Source organism: Galleria mellonella, unplaced genomic scaffold (assembly GCF_026898425.1).
Source record: "Galleria mellonella isolate WM207_F2 unplaced genomic scaffold, CSIRO_AGI_GalMel_v1 utg28, whole genome shotgun sequence".
Taxonomy (NCBI): domain Eukaryota; kingdom Metazoa; phylum Arthropoda; class Insecta; order Lepidoptera; family Pyralidae; genus Galleria; species Galleria mellonella.
This window is the reverse complement of record NW_026442064.1, coordinates 398,291-416,521: the sequence shown is the minus strand read 5'-3', so window position 1 is coordinate 416,521 and position 18,231 is coordinate 398,291. Positions and strand designations below refer to the sequence as shown.

The window sequence follows — 18,231 nt, the reverse complement described above, 5'->3', positions numbered from 1 at the left end:
ATCGATATTTTCTTCAATATTGTAGAACATACTTTTGTTCTATCGCCAATAGTCTCCGCAGTGCACGCGACGAGAGATATTTTATAGTATTTTTTTACACCTTGAGTTACGTTACTAAAGTTTTAGTAAGGATCCCTAATCTTTTCTAGCAATAAATATAGCCTATGTTACTCAGGGTGAATGTAGTTAGCTAATAGTGAAAGAGTTTTTGAAATCGGCAAAATAGTTTTTGAGTTTATTCATTACAAAAATACATACACATAAAAATATAAATCTTTCCTCTTTATAATATTAGTGTAGATATAGATATGTACCTATATATCACAGTGAGATGAAGCTCTGATAATATTTTACAGGGTGTAAGGGACAGGTTGACAAAAACGGAAACAGTGAATTCAGGCTATTATACTGAACTGAAAGCCGACCTGAATTCAGCACGATGGTTTCCAACAGGGACCAAGGGAAGGTCAACTTGACAGAGTATATTGCTAGCAGTGGGTCTGGTAGATTGCATTAGTAATACCATATTTTTTTTATTTTTTTTTTCACTGTCTATTTGCATGTATGTTCACTCATTATGCAGAAACTATTGCACTAAATTTGAAATACCTTTCACGATTTTATTGCTGAAGTTACTTCATCATAGCAACCTTTAACTGTCCAATGTTGAACATAAGCCTCCCCTTGGAGGGTTTTTATAGAAGTTGCCACGCTTGGCAGACAGACTGACAAACGTAGTTAAGCCTTAGTGATGTTTTAAGAGGGACGATGTTGCCCCTCGCCTTAGTCGCCTCTTACCACACCCACAAGAATGGAAGGGGTGGCCTAGTCTATACTGGGAGCACAAGGTACTCACTTAACAGAAGGTACTTACTCAAAATCTAATTATGTTTAAATTTACGCCATCTAGAATTAGTCTACGTCGTTAGTTTTCTTGTAAAATTCATGCGCACGAAGTAGCAAGTAAGAAACTAGTTAATTTATATTGAAACAAACTATAACATATCCAATATAACTTTGAAAGGCGTGAAAGTACTAGTACATTACTGCAGCGGCCAGCAACTGAGTCATTGATGAACGAACGTTAGAGGACAGTTAGAGGCTGATACAATGAAATAATTGTTTGGCTAGTTCAAAAAACTTCTAATCAGATTCTATACAATATAAACCTTTGTCTTTGTTTAAAGCAAGGTATAATTAGTACATTACCGCAGCGGCCAGCAACTGAGGCATTGATGGACGAACGTGCAAATGTGGGCCGAGGCATAGCCGAGGCACACATACGTGAGTCCATCAATGCCTAGTTGTGGCCAAGGCTTGTATAGTACTTTTCTCAAACAATGCGCGGAAATCAAAAACACAATTTTACTTTTTAAGTTCAATGACGAATAACGAACAATAATATTTTTTCACGCGCCATAATTTTCATTTGTTTTTTTCCAATAGACAGTTTTCTACTTGCAAGCCAGTTCGAAATTTAAATAAAACCTTGTATTAGTTACCTCCTTGGTAGCTATTTTTCGAAGTAAAACCATTCACTCCATTTTTAAATGACAGGACAGATGAGAGTTTACATAGTAATTTATCTGGCCGCAAAACACGACAGATATGGATTTTCATACAACTTTATCTGGCCGTTGCCTGCATGTATCTGTCCAGTACGACAATTTTTATTTATCTCGAAGAAGATTGTCAAAATTCCAAGCATGTTTGAGAAAAAATAATAAAATATGAATATCGTATCGTATCAAGCCGCAAATGTCCTCCCTCGTGTTTCCTGTAAGTAAAGTAAGGTATAAATGTGACATGTTGCATAAAAAGTAAGCAGGCAAGCTTATAAAAGTCTGCAGGCAAAATGTACCGTCTTAAAACCTACAAAGGATTTAATAAGCCTCGTTATAAGAATGCTAGAGTATGTAAAATGATTTAATAGTGTACAGCGACCACTAGATGGAGCAGTGATCCCTACAATGTTAAAAGGAGACACTAATACGTCTAACAATCGTTTAGAAAAAATAATTCTCGTGAGGTTCTTCCCAGCATTGAATAATGAAAGGCTATCAACCTGATGACGATGATGATGAAAGGGATTTAAAGCGATGAATTCTATGCAGTTTTTTTATACTACGAAGGTGATAAACGAGCAAACAATTTGTCTAGGCGTCTGGTGGTAATCGGAATTTCACGTTTGAAGATTTTCATACTGTAATCTCTAGAAAGAACATCGGCAGGCACATTTTTTAGGTTTTACCAGAAGGAGACTTTGTACAAAAGTCGTTTGCTTGGGCACCTCTGTCCCATTCGTGTTTCTACCGCTAAGCAGTTGTGTTAGCATGTCTGTATTTCGGTTTGAATGAGAAGATATGGTAGTGAGTTTACGGGTTTACAGAGGAATAAAACTTGAGTCCTCAGGAATGGAAACGTATAGAAGGTATCATGGGCGAAACAGTATACTCTGTTATGTCCATGGTACTGCTTATGTGTATAGGCGACGGTTACCACTTTCCATTAGGTGGGCGGTGTTGGATGTGTTTAAAAAAAGAGCTAAATAATTAGTGTTCTAAATTTAATATATATATATAAACGATGAGAAAATTTAAAATTAACAAGTCGGTATTGTTTTATTATCCGTTATTATCGAAGTGAAAGACGCCGGAGACCGGATGGTCGGCGACGACAACACGTCGCGAGGGAAGACTGATGACCTTTGGAGATTGTGTCAATGAGTGATGACTGCGGGTAATTGAAATTTTACCAGAGGGAGGCTTTGTACAAAAGTCGATTGCTTGGGTAACTCTATCCCATTTGTGTTTCAACCGTGAAGCAGTTGTGTTTGCATGGCTGTGTTTCGGTTTAAAGGGTGGAATATAGCGTGAATTTACTGGGTACAGAGGAATAACATCTGAGTCCTCAGGAATGGCAACGCATGGAGGTTTTTTTTGATGGGTGAAAATGGTATGGTAACCCCGTCTGCGCTAACGGTATACGCTGGCAGAGCACCAGTGAAGGGTGATAGATGAGAATGAAAACAGGCCAGTTAGCCCATCATGATGAATTCATCAGAATTTAACAATAATAGATTCCAGGGGGAACCGCGTGGAGGTCGACCTGGTTGGGTATATTTCTAGCAATGGGATTTTTAGTCTCCATTACTAACAATCCCTTTCCCCCCAAGGGTGCTACCAATTGCAATTTCACTTTGAACTTGTTGTAAGAAATATTGAAGTTCTAGTTGAGGTTGACTGGAAAATCCCTCCAAGAGATAAATTACAAGATGTATATAGTTTTTTTTTTTTTCTTTATAACATGTTTCATGTATATAACTATGTTTTGCCTCATACTTCTATGCATGATTTTCAGAAGTACATAAGTTAATGATTAAATGACATAAATAATTTCTATATAACGTATCAATTTAAGACCTATACTAGATTTTAAAATAGATTTAGATATTTAGATATACAACTATGAAACTTACAGAAGTTTAAAAAAAAAACATTGTTTTATTCTTTTTTGTCTTAGGCTTCTGTCGTTCCTTTTAAGAATGTCTAATTGTTTTTTCTTTAATAACATCTACGTACAAACATTGGCTATAATTTTATAAAAATTAAAATAACGTAAACTGTTTACCCGTGTGAAGCCAGGCACATTCGCTATTTTAATTGAAAAGAGAAATTAAGAAATTTTAGATACATCTTAATAAACCATTCAAGTACTTTCATCGTAATTTGCTTACACACTTAAGAGTTTTTTTTTTTTTTTTTAATATTAATAAACAAGCGTATAATTAAAATGTTACAATGATTTGCATTGAAAACATTATCAAGAAGGTCGTGTTCCTTTATTCTTAAAATACAATACTTACTTAAATAATTACATAAGTAATTGAAGAATAATAATGAAATTTTATAAATTATAGCAAAGGCGGGCTCGTATCAAACAACGGTAATTCAATTGTGATTCTCAAACACAAAGCAATTAGTGTTACAGAAATTCTTGTGAGCGGTGCACATTTTGGGGGCAATCGGGACTGTTTATAAATTTGACTTTAATTTGCTGCGCAAATACGATGTAAATCGAGTCATTAGTTAAATGAACGAAGTGATTATTTCGTGAAAATGAAAACTTTATGTCTAACGAATAGTAATTTGAAACGTCTCGATCTATTAATAATATCAGAGGTATACCTACTAATGGTGTCACTCTGTCCATCTGTCTGTAACAGAACCATATTTCAACAGCTAATGTTCTGTAAATTACAAATTTTTAGACATTATTGAACTAACTGCAAAAGAGTAATTTTCTTTGCTACAAAAAATGGTTCTTTCAAAAGGAATCCTACAAAAATGGCACCTACGAATCACGAAAAGGCTTTATTGGGTCGTTCTACAATTCGGCCTAAAATAAATTTTCAATTCTTTTTATGCCGAAGATTTTAACTTTTATGAAAAAAAACAGCATTGTCCACACAAATAGAATAGAATAGAAAATATTTATTGCCAGAATAACACAATTACAATTGAAAATACAAAAAATCACATATATAAACAGTGGCTCATATTAGGCAAAAGGAACTGACTCAGCTGATGCTGTGAGGGTTCCAGTGCAATGTGTATAGCTGCACAGCGCTGGCTTTCAACCAATCCGAAATAAAGTCGCGGGAAACAGCTAGCTGGATAAACAAAATAATTTAGCCATTTAGTATTAATAGCAGAACCGGAAAATTGGAAACCCGTGATGATAAAATTGTTTCAAACATTGATATTAAATTAAGGAACACAGATTCCAAAATTGCGAACGCTTTATTGCTTTTTTTTTTACAAAATATAAAAATGCCAACGACTTAGCTATTGTGCATTTTTTATAATTTAAGCAGACAATGTATAAATAAAACGTGTGTATAAATAATTATGCACTTATGTAAGTGTTAAATATCAATGAGATTGTACGAACAGTTTGCTGCGGAAAAAATACTGCGACGTAATAGGAGACAGTTGAACAGCAAGACGCTTCTTAGACACGTTAGATTGAAAATAGTTTACAAACGATAAAATTATATGTTATTGTAGACAAAATCAAAAAGGCTACATTTATTTGTAGATTTAGGTTCGCAACATGTAGATTTTTGTCCAACAAAAAAACAACTGCATCAATTGTCAGGAACTAAGTATATCCTGTCGATTGTAAAGAGAATTATTACAATCGGATCAGAATTTACAATTTAATCGCGTAGCCGCAAGAAAAATAAATAAAACGAGTTGAAAACCTCCTCTTTTTGGAAGAACGGCGGGAAATTTATATATAACTGAGTAACGAGAATCTAATGAGGAATTCTAAAGAAGACTTTCAAATGAAATCCGTAATAATTACCGGAAACGATAAATATAGTAAGTTCATTAAATTCTTATTATACGTTATATTATACATTAAATTTATATTTAAACTTTTGAAACGCTGCAAGCGTTATCGAGACCTTTGGATCTTGTACAGGATTTGATGGCTAATTTTGACTAGTTGTTAATTTAATAAGATAAATTCAAATCAAAAGTTTAAATGTAAATACGAGAAATTTACTTACATAAAGACAATATAATTGTAGACAATATACTAAATATAATACATACATACATACATATTTGTCACGTCTGTCTCCCATTAGGGTAGCCAGAAACAATGGAACGCCAAATGCTTCGATTCAAACAAACCTCTTTCGCTACTTCCACATTCATCAATCTTTTCATACACGCTCGCCGGTTACGGGTACTTTTAAATTGGCCCTTCTTCAGCACGTATTTGGTCGACATACGTCCGTCTAGGGCGGCCCCTACCGACATCTCCATTCATTCTTGCTCGATAAATCTCTTTCGTAACTCTTCTTTCATCCATCCTCTCCAAATACTAAATATAAATAAATGTATTAATATGTAATAATATAATTGTTCCTTATCATGATGGTAGTTAGTAATATATTATTGATGTTTGTTTTTGAGAAGGGGGGCTTGGTGATCTAAAACACAGGCAGTTCGCTGCCCAATTTAGACGCCAGTCTCCCACAACTGTGTGTAGCTTCATATTATTGTTGCCAATTAATATATAATATGGTTGTGGTGGAAAAATAAAAATATATTATTATTATTATTATACATATAAATAAAATATATTATACTTACAAAATTTGAACATAAGTTATAAAAAATAGTATGTGAGGGAGACAGTCCAATGTATTGCTATACTGAGCGGCATTAATGTCACTTCTATAAATAGCATGTGATAAATGAATGTGAGCGAACTTACTTCACCTTTTCAACAGACTGTCTGTATCTACTTCTGTAAAATAAATGAAAGATGAAATGTTCTTTATACGCGTATGTGCAAAGCCGAATGATTTCCGGCGGCACTACTAGCAAAATTACTTGTACATGGATTTCCTGAGAGAATTTCAGGGAACCACCCATATTAATATGTATTAAAAGGTATAATTGATAATAACCCAGACATTTATAGTGTAATGTACACAACAATGAGTATTTACTCATTATATCTATTACTGAAGCCATAATTAATTTTATTTAAAGGCATTTTTATCGAAAATGTTACAAATGTTACGAAAATCTTGAATGTACTTGCAAATCGTCTGTGCATTTTTTTATAAAAATATTACATTACATTACGTCCCCAAATATATTAAAAACTGCTTCACTATGATGCATAATATTCTTGTAGAAACTTAATTCTCTATTCAAACTAAGAATATTGTTCAATCAAATATGTCTATGAAATATTTATTATTTATTTATTTAAAGTTAATGCACAGTGATATTCATCCACTTGTCAAACCGAGAAATAAGTAGGCGGTGCATTATTAAATGCAGAAAATATAAAGTACAGTAGAATATCGATTATCCGAATCAAATAAAGCCAGAGGTTCGCCGTATAATCAGATATCCGGATAATGGATTTCATAGTAAATCAAACAAATAATGTAATTAAATTTTAATATTTTTTTTTTTACAATATTATGTAAGTTTATATACATACGTCATTTAGACAATACGATATACCTATTTAACTAATTAATGCATAATACCATTTCTAAATCGGTAATTAGAGCTGTGAAGAATAAGTCCGGATAATCGAATTTTCGGATAAACAATGTTCGGATTTTCGGATAAACTATGATACTTAATGTATTATGAACATATAAATAGATTAATATACAATATTCCGTTGTTCAAACGTGTTATTTGTCATTAAATTGACGCCTTTTTCTAATAAAATGTTAATATTGACGTGGGTTGCTTAGTTTTAAAAATCTAAACACATCCTTCAGGGGTCAAAAATTTAACTAGCTCATAGCACAAAATAATTTCACGTTTCTTCAAACAGTTCAAAAGGTGATTTGCATCCAAATGACTCGCTGGCGCTATGTTTGCTATGCTAATTTACTTGTGTACAACAAACGTACTAATTAAGCGTTAATGAAGTACATATTATGGGTGGCGGCAACTCACTACATAATTTCAGTTTGAAGACAGGCATATGTCAATGACATTATGTGGTACTCCTCAAAAATATTTTTTTATATTATTGTTAAGGATTTTTATTAAAAAAAAAAGACTCAGTAATGGCAGATACTCGTATGCTTTGGGCAGTGTATTTTGTGATGTGTGAGGCTCTTGTCTTTATGGAGATCCATGGCTATTACATGATCGGTGCTGGCAGGAAGCAGGTCTAATTCCTTGCCATCAGATATATTGAAGCGTAATAGTGAACATATGTTTTTTTCTTAATGATGATGGGATGGTAACCCTGCTTGCGCTCCTGGTTTGCACTGATAGGAGGGACAATAGGTGAGAAATAAAGTCAAGTTAGTTGGTTCATCGTGATGAATTAACCGAGATGGTTTCTAAGGGGAACCACGAGGAGATCGACCTGACGGGATATATTGTTAGCAATCTGGCTGATAGTTTCCATTACTAACAAACTATTTTCCCCCAGCGATCATATGTTGAAGCTCCGTTCTTTTTCTTCTATCGTATTTAGTGCTTTATTCCTCTAATTTCTGACAACATCGTCGACGTAAAGATAACGACACCACATGGCATTCTTATAATTCCTATGTACTATAAATAATTTCCTTTAATATTCGCCTGGGGTTTGTTTGGATTTTGGGATCATTTCAATTTATTGGTGTATTCTGTCTTTCTATTTGTGGTAGACTAAACAATTAGTGGATTGTTGTTACTCGACAGACGTATTTGAAAATATTCAACTAGCATAATTACAAGTGATGGAATAAATAAAGTCAATACCTTGATTCTTTATGATATATATGTATTTTATTATTCAGTTGTTATTTTATGAAAGAGCTCGATTTCCAAGTAACTTTGTTTAGTTCGGCCACCATTACTCAGTTTGGGATAATGGGTCGAATTGTGTATGTACCTACATGTAGTATGTTGGATTATGTATTATGTAGGTAATTAGCAGATTTAGATATAAAATTCTTGATTAGATTATTTTTCCAGTGCACTGTATCGTGTATTTGGAAAAGATCTTTTTTAAAGACAAAGGTCATTTTTACTTACATTATCTTTAAGTTAATTTTTTTTCTTAATTTTAAATATATTTAAAAAAACTAAACATTTTAAATTCGAAACAAAACCTGCAACATCTAAACCCGAAACATTTTAGGAAAATTTTGTTTCCTATTTTGAGTCCAAAAGTAAACCGAATCCGAAAACCCGAACCTTAATTCTGTAGAGTAACATAATCTATGACTGTGTAATGAAAAAACATCCGAAAAATTATGAACTTTTCTTCATTGTATAAGAACATGTCAAAATTAAAAAAGATAACCAGAGGGAGACTGTACAAAAGTCGATTTCGTAGTATTTTATATTAGATTAGTATTTCTACCGTGAAGCAGTTGTGTTTGCATGGCTGTGTTTCGGTTTGAAGGATGGGATATGGCGTGAATTTACAGGGTACAGAGGAATAACACCTGAGTCCTCAAGAATGGCAACGCATGAGGGTATCATGGGTGACACAGTATACTCTGTTATGTCCATGGTACTGCTCATGTCTATAAGCGACAGTTATCACTTTCCATCAGGTGGGCCATCAGCTTGTTTGCTATTCTAAGTTGTATATAAAAAAAAAGATAACAATTCTCGACGGAAGTAAAATATAAGGTGCTACTTACAAAATTTTTTTTGTTCGAACATTCTCAACTTAGTAGGAACTATTACAATTTACAACTACAGTTAAATGATACAGGAGTTCATAATTGTCAGTTTGCAAGTGCGCAACCTTTAACTCCTTGGAGAAGGGCACACAAAGTAGTTTCATCTTAATGTTTACCCCTAGTTCGTATGGTAGACAACTACCTTCACTGTAACGTCGCATCACGGAGGAACGGATCAGTCTTCATAACTTTGACTATTACCACACATGCTTTGTATTAATTAAACCAGGGATTATTATGATTAGAGGGTTTCGTAGTCAAGCGGTTATCTACTACATTAATAGGCCCTAAAGATCGGCCGTTAGAATCTAGCCAACACTAAAAATTGTATGTTAATCGTAGATAACAGTTGTTTCCGAGTTAATACTACAAAATAAATATATACTCATTGAATCATTTGGAGATTTCTAAAGAGATATGATTAGAATCCTGCATAAAATTAAAGAAAAAAGACATATTGTGGAGATCATTGAAAACAAAATAGAGAAAATATTGGAACACACAACACGAAAAAATTATATTACGAATATTATTTTGGACGGCGAGATAGTAGAAAGGAGTGAGAGAGGAAAAACACTGCAAAAAGCTGGAGACGTGTCATATCTAGATACGGGTATAACGAGATCTGCTAAAACGCATGGTGAGTGTCAAGAGCTCGATCGGCGAGTATCCGCCCCTTAATGAATGAATAAACGATATAAAGCCTTAAAGTTAACCAATATTGAAGCAGCGGGTACCCATGGGCGACGATAGTTACTTAATGACTTATCGCGTACTGGTTTTCTCTACCCACCATGTTAATCCTTTAACGATTCACTAAGGAGGCCAATTATTAGGGTAATATTACTAAGCTGGTCACGCAAATTAGCATAAAGTTTCTTCGCAAGTTTTCCTTCTATCGTTATAATATAATACTTGAAAGAAGAAAGAAAACAATATTTATTTAGTGTTTAATGTCACACATAATAACAAAAAATATTTAACGATAAATAAAAATAAACAAAAATGGAAAAGAAAAAGCACTAAAATGGTATCACTCTGCCATATGCTATGTTCTTTCGAACATGACGCTGACAACGCCGAGTTAATTCTTTTTAATACATCAAACATTGATCAAGAAGTGGTGATAAGTCGTAGTATACTTACATTAGCATCATCATTACATCAGCCTTTAACTGTCCACTGTTGAACATAAGCCTCCTATTTAGGGGGTTTTGCCAGTAGTTGCTAGGCTTAGCAGGCGGATTGGCAACCGCAGTTAAGTTTTGGAGATATTTTAAGTGGAACGCTTTTGAATATTCCTCGCCCTCCTTAGTCGTCTTTTACGACACTCATGGGAAAGGAAGGGATGGCCTATTCTAGCTGACACCACACAGCCATACTTACGGAGGCAAAATTCTCCATTTGCAACATTTGCCTCTTATAGTATAAAGAAAAAAAGTTTAAAACGAAAGTTTTTAATTGAAAGTTTTTAGAACGATTCACAAATTGAACATGGCTGCGATGCGAGTTTAACGGAATGAAATGAAGTGTTTGCTCTCGTTAACTAAACAACGATAGCCAAAATTGAGATAGTCCAACTGAATATACATTGATGTTTTCATTTGCAAAGCACCGGTTTGTTTTTCATTAGTTTCTTTTAACTTTGAACGTTGTATTGACTAGTGGATATAACAAATTAAAAACTACAGCACTAGAATGATTAAGACGAAGGTAATAATACCATAATAATGGAACATCATCATCATGTCAGCTTTTAACTGTCCACTGCTGAACATAAGCTTCCCCCTTGGGAAAAGATTGGAGAGAAAAAGGAGCAGCTACACGTCAACTCCATCATCATGGTGATAAAAATTTTAGCATGGCTGTTCTAATGATAGCGAGGAAAAACTTTCAAGACTATATTGTGTCTGTATTCGCTCAGGAGGGTATGATCAATCAGGTGTTACAATAAACAAAAGACAACACATAGAATCAAACATAGAATATTTTTTTTTAAATTTGTTAAAAATAGAAATGTGTCGCAAAGTAAAATTTTTATCCATACTGGCATCAACGTAAAACGTTACACGCGCGTGATTCTGGTGTAAAGTTTTGAAATCTTATATGGATGTACTTTCAAGTACTTATGAATTTTAATTTTAAAGCTTCTCGGGTTTAATATTGTCTTTTATTAATATATTAAAAGGAAACAGTAGCTGACTTCGACCGTGCGGAAATATATTCTTCTTTTCACGCGAAAAATTCGCTTTAAAGCGATTGTGTATAATAAAGACAATAACTACTTAGCTTAATATATAGGATATGTATATGTACAAATTATACACGTTAACAAGGGTTTACTCGCATTTTGTGGTTATAAAAAGTGACGGTTTTCTTTCCAAAATCCTATACATATAATTCTTTCTGAAATCCTGCATTTACCGGAAAAATTGCTAACATTTATTTATAAGACAGTTCGTGCATTAATTTCGGTTTAATATAGGAATAGACAGATTATATTTGTCACATTAAAATTGCTATTTTAGTCAAAATATACTTTTAATTTCTCAGTTTTACTACATTGTAACAATTTTTAATAGTAATAATATCTTTTGTTTCAGATTTTCGTGTAGTGAATGTGGATTTCCTTTCGGTGTTAGTGTTTTAGATTAAGTGTTCAATTTACATTTAGTGTTTCATAACATATTAGTGTGTATTTGTCTATTATTAATGTTAGTAAATAAGTATGTTAAATTGTAAATATAGAATATGTAAACCATCTATCGCTTATTCTATGACAATTCACACAACTATACAGTGATGTGACTAATAGAATCGCGAGTTTTACGTTCTAATTTCAAACTGTGACGTTTAGTGCGCAAAGATTATGGAGCGACCAGTACGCTCGGTGTTTTCAGACGGTTAGTGCCTAATAACGAGCGGTAACATGTCGTTGCCAATGAAACGCTCGTTCAGCTCGGAGGGGGGGCCCACTTCCAAACGCGACTGGAAGATGAGGCTCAGCTTGCGGAGTCGCAGCGGACACAGCGTCGTAAGTATAAATTTTTATTTCTCTATTTTTTTAAATATTTGCCATTTCGATACATTAATATTAGCTTTATTTTGGATAATAATAATAATAATCATATCAGCTTTTAACTTAAGCCTCCCCCTTGAAAAGTTTTGCCTATAGTTGTTTGATTGCTGATTGGCAACCACAATTAGGTTTTAAAGATGTTTTAAGAGGAACTGCCCATCCCTCGCCCTCCCTTAGTCGTCTATTACGACACCCATGGGAAAGGAAAGGGTGGTTTATTCTACGCCGGGACTACACGGTTGCCAATCCGTCTGCCAAGCGTGGTAACTACTGGCAAAACCCCCTTAGGGGGGTTTATGTTCAGCAGTAGATATTTTAAAGCTGATATGTTGATGATGAAGCTAAACAAGTAAAGTGAGTAAACCATTTGCCTCTAGCGTTATAGTAAGGTTAGTATATTTTTATTTTATACAACTTAGAATGGCAAACAAGCTGACGGCCCACCTGATGGAAAGTGGTCGCCTATAGACATGAGCAGTACTATGGACATAACAGAGTATATCGCCCATGATACCCCCCATGCGTTGCCATTCCTGAGGACTCAGGTGTTATTCCTCTGTACCCTGTAAATTCACGCCATATCCCACCCTTCAAACCGAAACACGGCCATGCAAACACAACTGTTTCACCGTAGAAACACGAATAGGACAGAGGTACCCAAGCAATCGACTTTTGTACAAAGTCTCCCTCTGGTAATCTGACCTCAGACGTAGCTACCAGTGAGGTCGTTATTATCGTTCGTTAATTAAGAAATAAATATTACTTGATATAACTTATAATATTTATTGGCCCAAGAAAGGCTTTGTGCAAAGGCAAAAAGAAAGACAATTAAGATGTTTTCGAGTTATTAAGTGAAAGTAACGTAATAAAATGAAATAAACATAAATATACCTCTTTTTGTATAAATGAGAAAGAGTATTCGTAGATTAGTTCAAGCAGGTGGAAAGAATGATAGATGAGAGGTTAACGAAGCATTTATAAGGTGCGAACGTGTATAAATACAGAGGGGCTACCATGAACGGTTTCAACGAACGATCAATCCTAAGTTGCGTATTGAAATTTCGTAGGTATTTACAAATGACCTCCAATATGCAGGTAGCTATTGTATTATATGTGTTATTGCAAAGAACTTAATATATTAAGGGAGAATCTTTGCTTGACTACTATTTATGCCAGGTCGTCTGTAAGAGATTTCTATTAGCGATAAGGTCGCCTTTTGTATATGCACATTCTGTATAAATACACCTTGTATATATCGTCACCTCTATGACAAATTTACGAATCTGCAGTATTTTCAAATTTGACATTTCTTTAAAAATCTACATTTTGCGTCATACTACTTATTGTGGCTTATTTTCAAATTTCTATCTATATAAATCGAGTAGCTCGAATCTCCATATTTTGTGATATACCCAAAGTAAACTTACTTAGCATATTTTTATATTATTTTCTATAATAAACACTTTAATTTGAAAATTTCAATAATTATTTTATCAATTTTTCAATCCTAATTTAGTTATTTTACATGAATGATTGCTAATAACGTTGTTATTTAAACTGAAGTTCTCTCCAAAACACGTGATTTATACCTTGGTATATTTACGAAAGTGGCACTTTCGTTAGTTTGGCAGATATTAAAATAAATGATTTTCTTTGGCAACTTACGAAACTGCCACTTTCGTAGATTTGCTGTTGTATAACTCAATACCTAGGAACTCTCGTGTATGAAGGTGCAAAGTAACGAATGTGCATTTATTTCTGATATTTGTAATATAATAATAATTAATTAAGCGCATTCAATAAAAAAACAGTATTTTAAAACTAAAATGTTAGCGTGACCTTTTACAGTAGTCTTCTATCAAAATTTATTTGCATTCTAATGTTTCAAAACGTTCCCATGTAAAATGTATTTTTTTTTAATTTCGTAAGTTTACCATAAAGGTGACGATATACGAGTATGTACGTCTCTTTTGTTTGCAAAGAAGACTTAATTATTAATATGTAAATTCAAATTAACATTTCATAAGCCTTTATTAGTGACATATTAATAATTAATAAACAACTTATTAGCATGGAAACAATACTATATTACTATAACATACAACAATTATTAGTGATTAATTAAATTATTGTACTGCTCCGTACACTGCGGCTTCCAAAATGTTACCGTAAATTCTTACAACAAATTATGAAGGATTCATTTGAGGCACGTTTTAATTAAAAATAAACGTTTATTTCTGATTTATTTTTAATGAGTTTAATGAAAGTTTGTAAATCTCCATTAGATAGTTGATGGATGGCCATTTAGTATTTATTCATAATTAGGATGGATAAATTTCTATAAATATAAAATACCTCAAAGTTTACAGTACCACCGCTGCCAAAATTATGGGCACTCCGCCCGAAACTGCTACGCGCGCGAACGTTGCGTCAAGTGCCTGGGAGACCACGGCACCAAGCAATGCACTCGCGTGAGTGGCACCCCGACCCCACCTAGCTGTGTACTCTGTGGCACACAGGGCCACACAGCTAACTACCGCGGATGTCCCCGCGCTCCCCGTCCCGGCCAAAACAAGGCCTCCGCAAAAGCCACAAAGGCTCAGGCACCCCGCGCAGCACGCCCCGCGCCCCCTACTATCCCGCAGCCTTCAGCTGCACCACCTCCCCCGCCAAAAAATGCTTGGGTGCGACCTCCGGTCGTCAAGGCGACCCCCTCACCCACCATGCCATCTGCAACCGCTCCCACGCTTGCCAAGATTGTGGCATCGCCCGCTCCTCCGCGCCCCGCCCCGCAAACTGGAACGAACGTAGGCTCAAGCTTCGCAGCCGACTTCGCACTGGTAGCGAAACTCGCCAGCTCCATCGACGCTGGCGAGATTACGGCCCTGGCCTCCAAATTAAGATCAGTCAACGACCCACAAGAAAGACTCGCAGCCGTCTGCGAGCACATCGGCGTACTAGTCGCCATCCTCAATTTTAACAACTAATTATGGATCTAAGGGCGAAAAGATGCAAACCTCGGTCCGTTAAGTTAGCGTTTTTCAACGCTAACGGACTACAAGGGCAAAGAGACGAAGTCCGTGAGTTTCTCACCGCCCACCAGGTGGACGTTCTTCTACTACAGGAGACCTTCCTCAAGCCTTCAATACGCGGTCCAAGAATCGCAAACTACAATATCGTACGCAATGACCGCATCAGTCGCGGCGGCGGTACGTTAATTTATTACCGAAGGTCCCTTCAGTGCATTCCGATCGACACGCCTCCGCTCGTAAACATGGAAGCCTCGATATGCCTCCTCGCGATGACAGACCATCGACCGATCTATATAGCATCGGCCTATCTCTCTCCCTCCAAAAAGCTACTCCGGGCCGACCTCCAAGCTCTCATGGACCTGGGGGATTCGGTAATTATTGCCGGAGATCTAAATTGCAAGCACAGCCTTTGGAGCTGTGCTTATCCGAACCCAAACGGTCTCACCCTGGAACGCCTTTCGCTTTCCATGGGTTTCGACATCCTTCCCCCAGTGCACTTCACGCACTATCCGGCAAACACTGCTCATCAGCCCTCCATCCTCGACATGGCCCTACTAAAGAACATAGCCTTAAGGCTGAGTTCTATGGAGGTCCATGCCGAACTCATCTCCGACCACCGCCCCGTCACATTCTCGCTAGGCCCACCTGCAGACGGGGCGCCTCAATTTAAAACGGTCACGGACTGGAGCCGGCTTGAGAAAGTCCTCGAGTCGACTAACTCTCCGGTACTGGACCGCATCCCGGACGTAGTCGAATCTATCGAGGAGACGACTACAGCCATAGACGCGCTAACAGAGCACCTGCAGTCGGCAGTCAAGGACTGCTCCAGGGAGGTTCCGGATACGGGCGACCGTAGATGGAACCTACCTAATGATGTAAGGGCTCTGCTGCGCACTAAGAATGCAGCCACACGAGCGTATGTCCGCTATCCCTCAGAAGAGAACCGAACCCGCCTGCGAGCTTTACAGCGCGAAGTAAAGAGTCGCATAGCGGAACTTCGGCGAGACAGATGGGATAAGTTCACCAAAGAACTCACCCCCTGCCATACCGCGTACTGGCGAGTAGCCAAAACCCTCAAAACAGACCAGTGTTACTCCGACCTTCCGCCCTTAGTCCGAACAAACAACAGTCCGGCCATATTTGATGAAGAAAAGGCTGAATGCCTAGCAGACAGCCTAGAGGCCCAATGCATGCCGAGCACCCTTCCGGTGCCCGATGATCATCTAGAGAAGGTAGAATCCGAGGTGGAGCGAATCCTGTCGATCCCTCCAGTAGAGTCACTCCCCCCCGTTACACTCGATGAGGTGCGAACACTCATCAAAGGAACTCCCAACCGAAAGGCACCCGGTGCCGACGGTATCTCTAACAGACTCCTTAAGAGTCTGCCAGAAACCATTCTGCTACTCCTAGTAGCGATCTTCAATGCGGCAATTACCAATGCCATCTTTCCAGATGCTTGGAAAGAAGCCGATGTCGTAGGCTTTCCCAAACCTGGGAAAGATAAGTCCCTTCCCACCAGTTTTCGCCCCATCAGTCTCCTCAGCTCGCTGGGGAAGCTGTATGAGAAGCTAATACTCGCACGCCTGAAAGACTGGCTACAGTCCAAAGGCATCCTGATCGATGAACAGTTCGGCTTTAGAGCCAAGCACTCAGCTGTTCATCAAGTACATCGTGTAGTAGAACACGTCCTCAACGCCCGACACCTGAAATCCAACGGGGTCACATGTGCCCTGTTTCTCGACGTAGCGAAGGCCTTTGACAAAGTCTGGCACAGCGGCTTGATTTTCAAACTGCACAAGATGGGAGTGCCAGACAGGCTCGTGCACATCATACGAGCCTTCTTGTCCAATAGGTCATATCGCTATCGCGTCAATGGAGTGCGTTCCAGCGCACGACCGATTAGAGCCGGCGTCCCTCAAGGCGCTGTCCTCTCCCCCACCCTCTTCTCGTTGTACACCAACGACATCCCGCGTCAGCCCCGAGTGCAAATCGCCCTCTTTGCTGATGATACAGCCATATATGTGGACAGCACGTCGGCCGCCTGTGCAGCCAACAGGCTTCAACGGGCGGTGGACGAGCTGGCCTACTGGTTCAGAAAATGGCGCATCAAAGTCAATCCAGATAAAAGCGCCGCCGTGCTTTTCACGGCCAAAAGAAAACCATCCCTTCCCGCCTCTATTCAGCTGTTTGGCACGCCCGTCCCCTGGACGAACGAAGCCAAATACCTAGGCGTGACACTAGATTCCAAGTTGAGTTTCGCATCTCATCTTAAGCGCGTCCGAGGCCTGGCCAATTTTATACTGGGACGCCTCCATCCCTTTATTAACAAGCGCAGCCAATTGTCGCTTAACGCAAAGCTGACGCTCTATAAAGCATGTATAAGACCGGTGATGACGTACGCTAGTGTCGTCTTCGCCCACGCCCTTCCTTCATTACTTCACCCCCTTCAGGTGGTGCAAAATAAATTTCTGCGACGGGCCACGGGCGCCCCGTGGTACGTGCGCAACGTGGATCTACACCGCGACCTCAAAATACCCACTATAAGGCAATTCATGAAGCAAGCGTCTCGACGCTACTTCGCCTCAGCCGAGTCCCATTCAAATCCGCTCATAGTAAGAGCGGTCAAATACAAACCCCCCATAGAGAACGTCGCTCCAAAACGTCGTCGCCCGAGGCACGCACTCTTGGACCCCGATGATCCAACTACGACGGCAAACGCGTCTCCCTCCCTACCTACCGCGGAACCCTCGACAAGAGCCCCTACAAACACACCCACACATCGCACACACCGCCCCCGCCGGCGGGGGCGAAGAACCCTCGCGACACACGGTCCGCGCGCGATCAGGTTTGCGCCCGAGCGCATAACAACCGCG

At 37.8% G+C, this 18,231-nt stretch overlaps 1 protein-coding gene across 2 annotated transcripts in view; it reads left to right on the top strand.

Moving 5' to 3' along the window:
* LOC113517848 (adenylate cyclase type 6) overlaps nucleotides 1-18,231 on the top strand; it is a 337,672-nt gene that overhangs the window by 72,444 nt on the left and 246,997 nt on the right. For both annotated transcript variants that reach the window (XM_052895423.1, XM_052895422.1), the window contains exon 2: nucleotides 11,851-12,281. In XM_052895423.1, coding sequence (XP_052751383.1) covers nucleotides 12,177-12,281 — 105 coding nt within the window. In that variant the 5' untranslated portion in view covers nucleotides 11,851-12,176. The remainder of the gene's footprint in view (nucleotides 1-11,850; nucleotides 12,282-18,231) is intronic.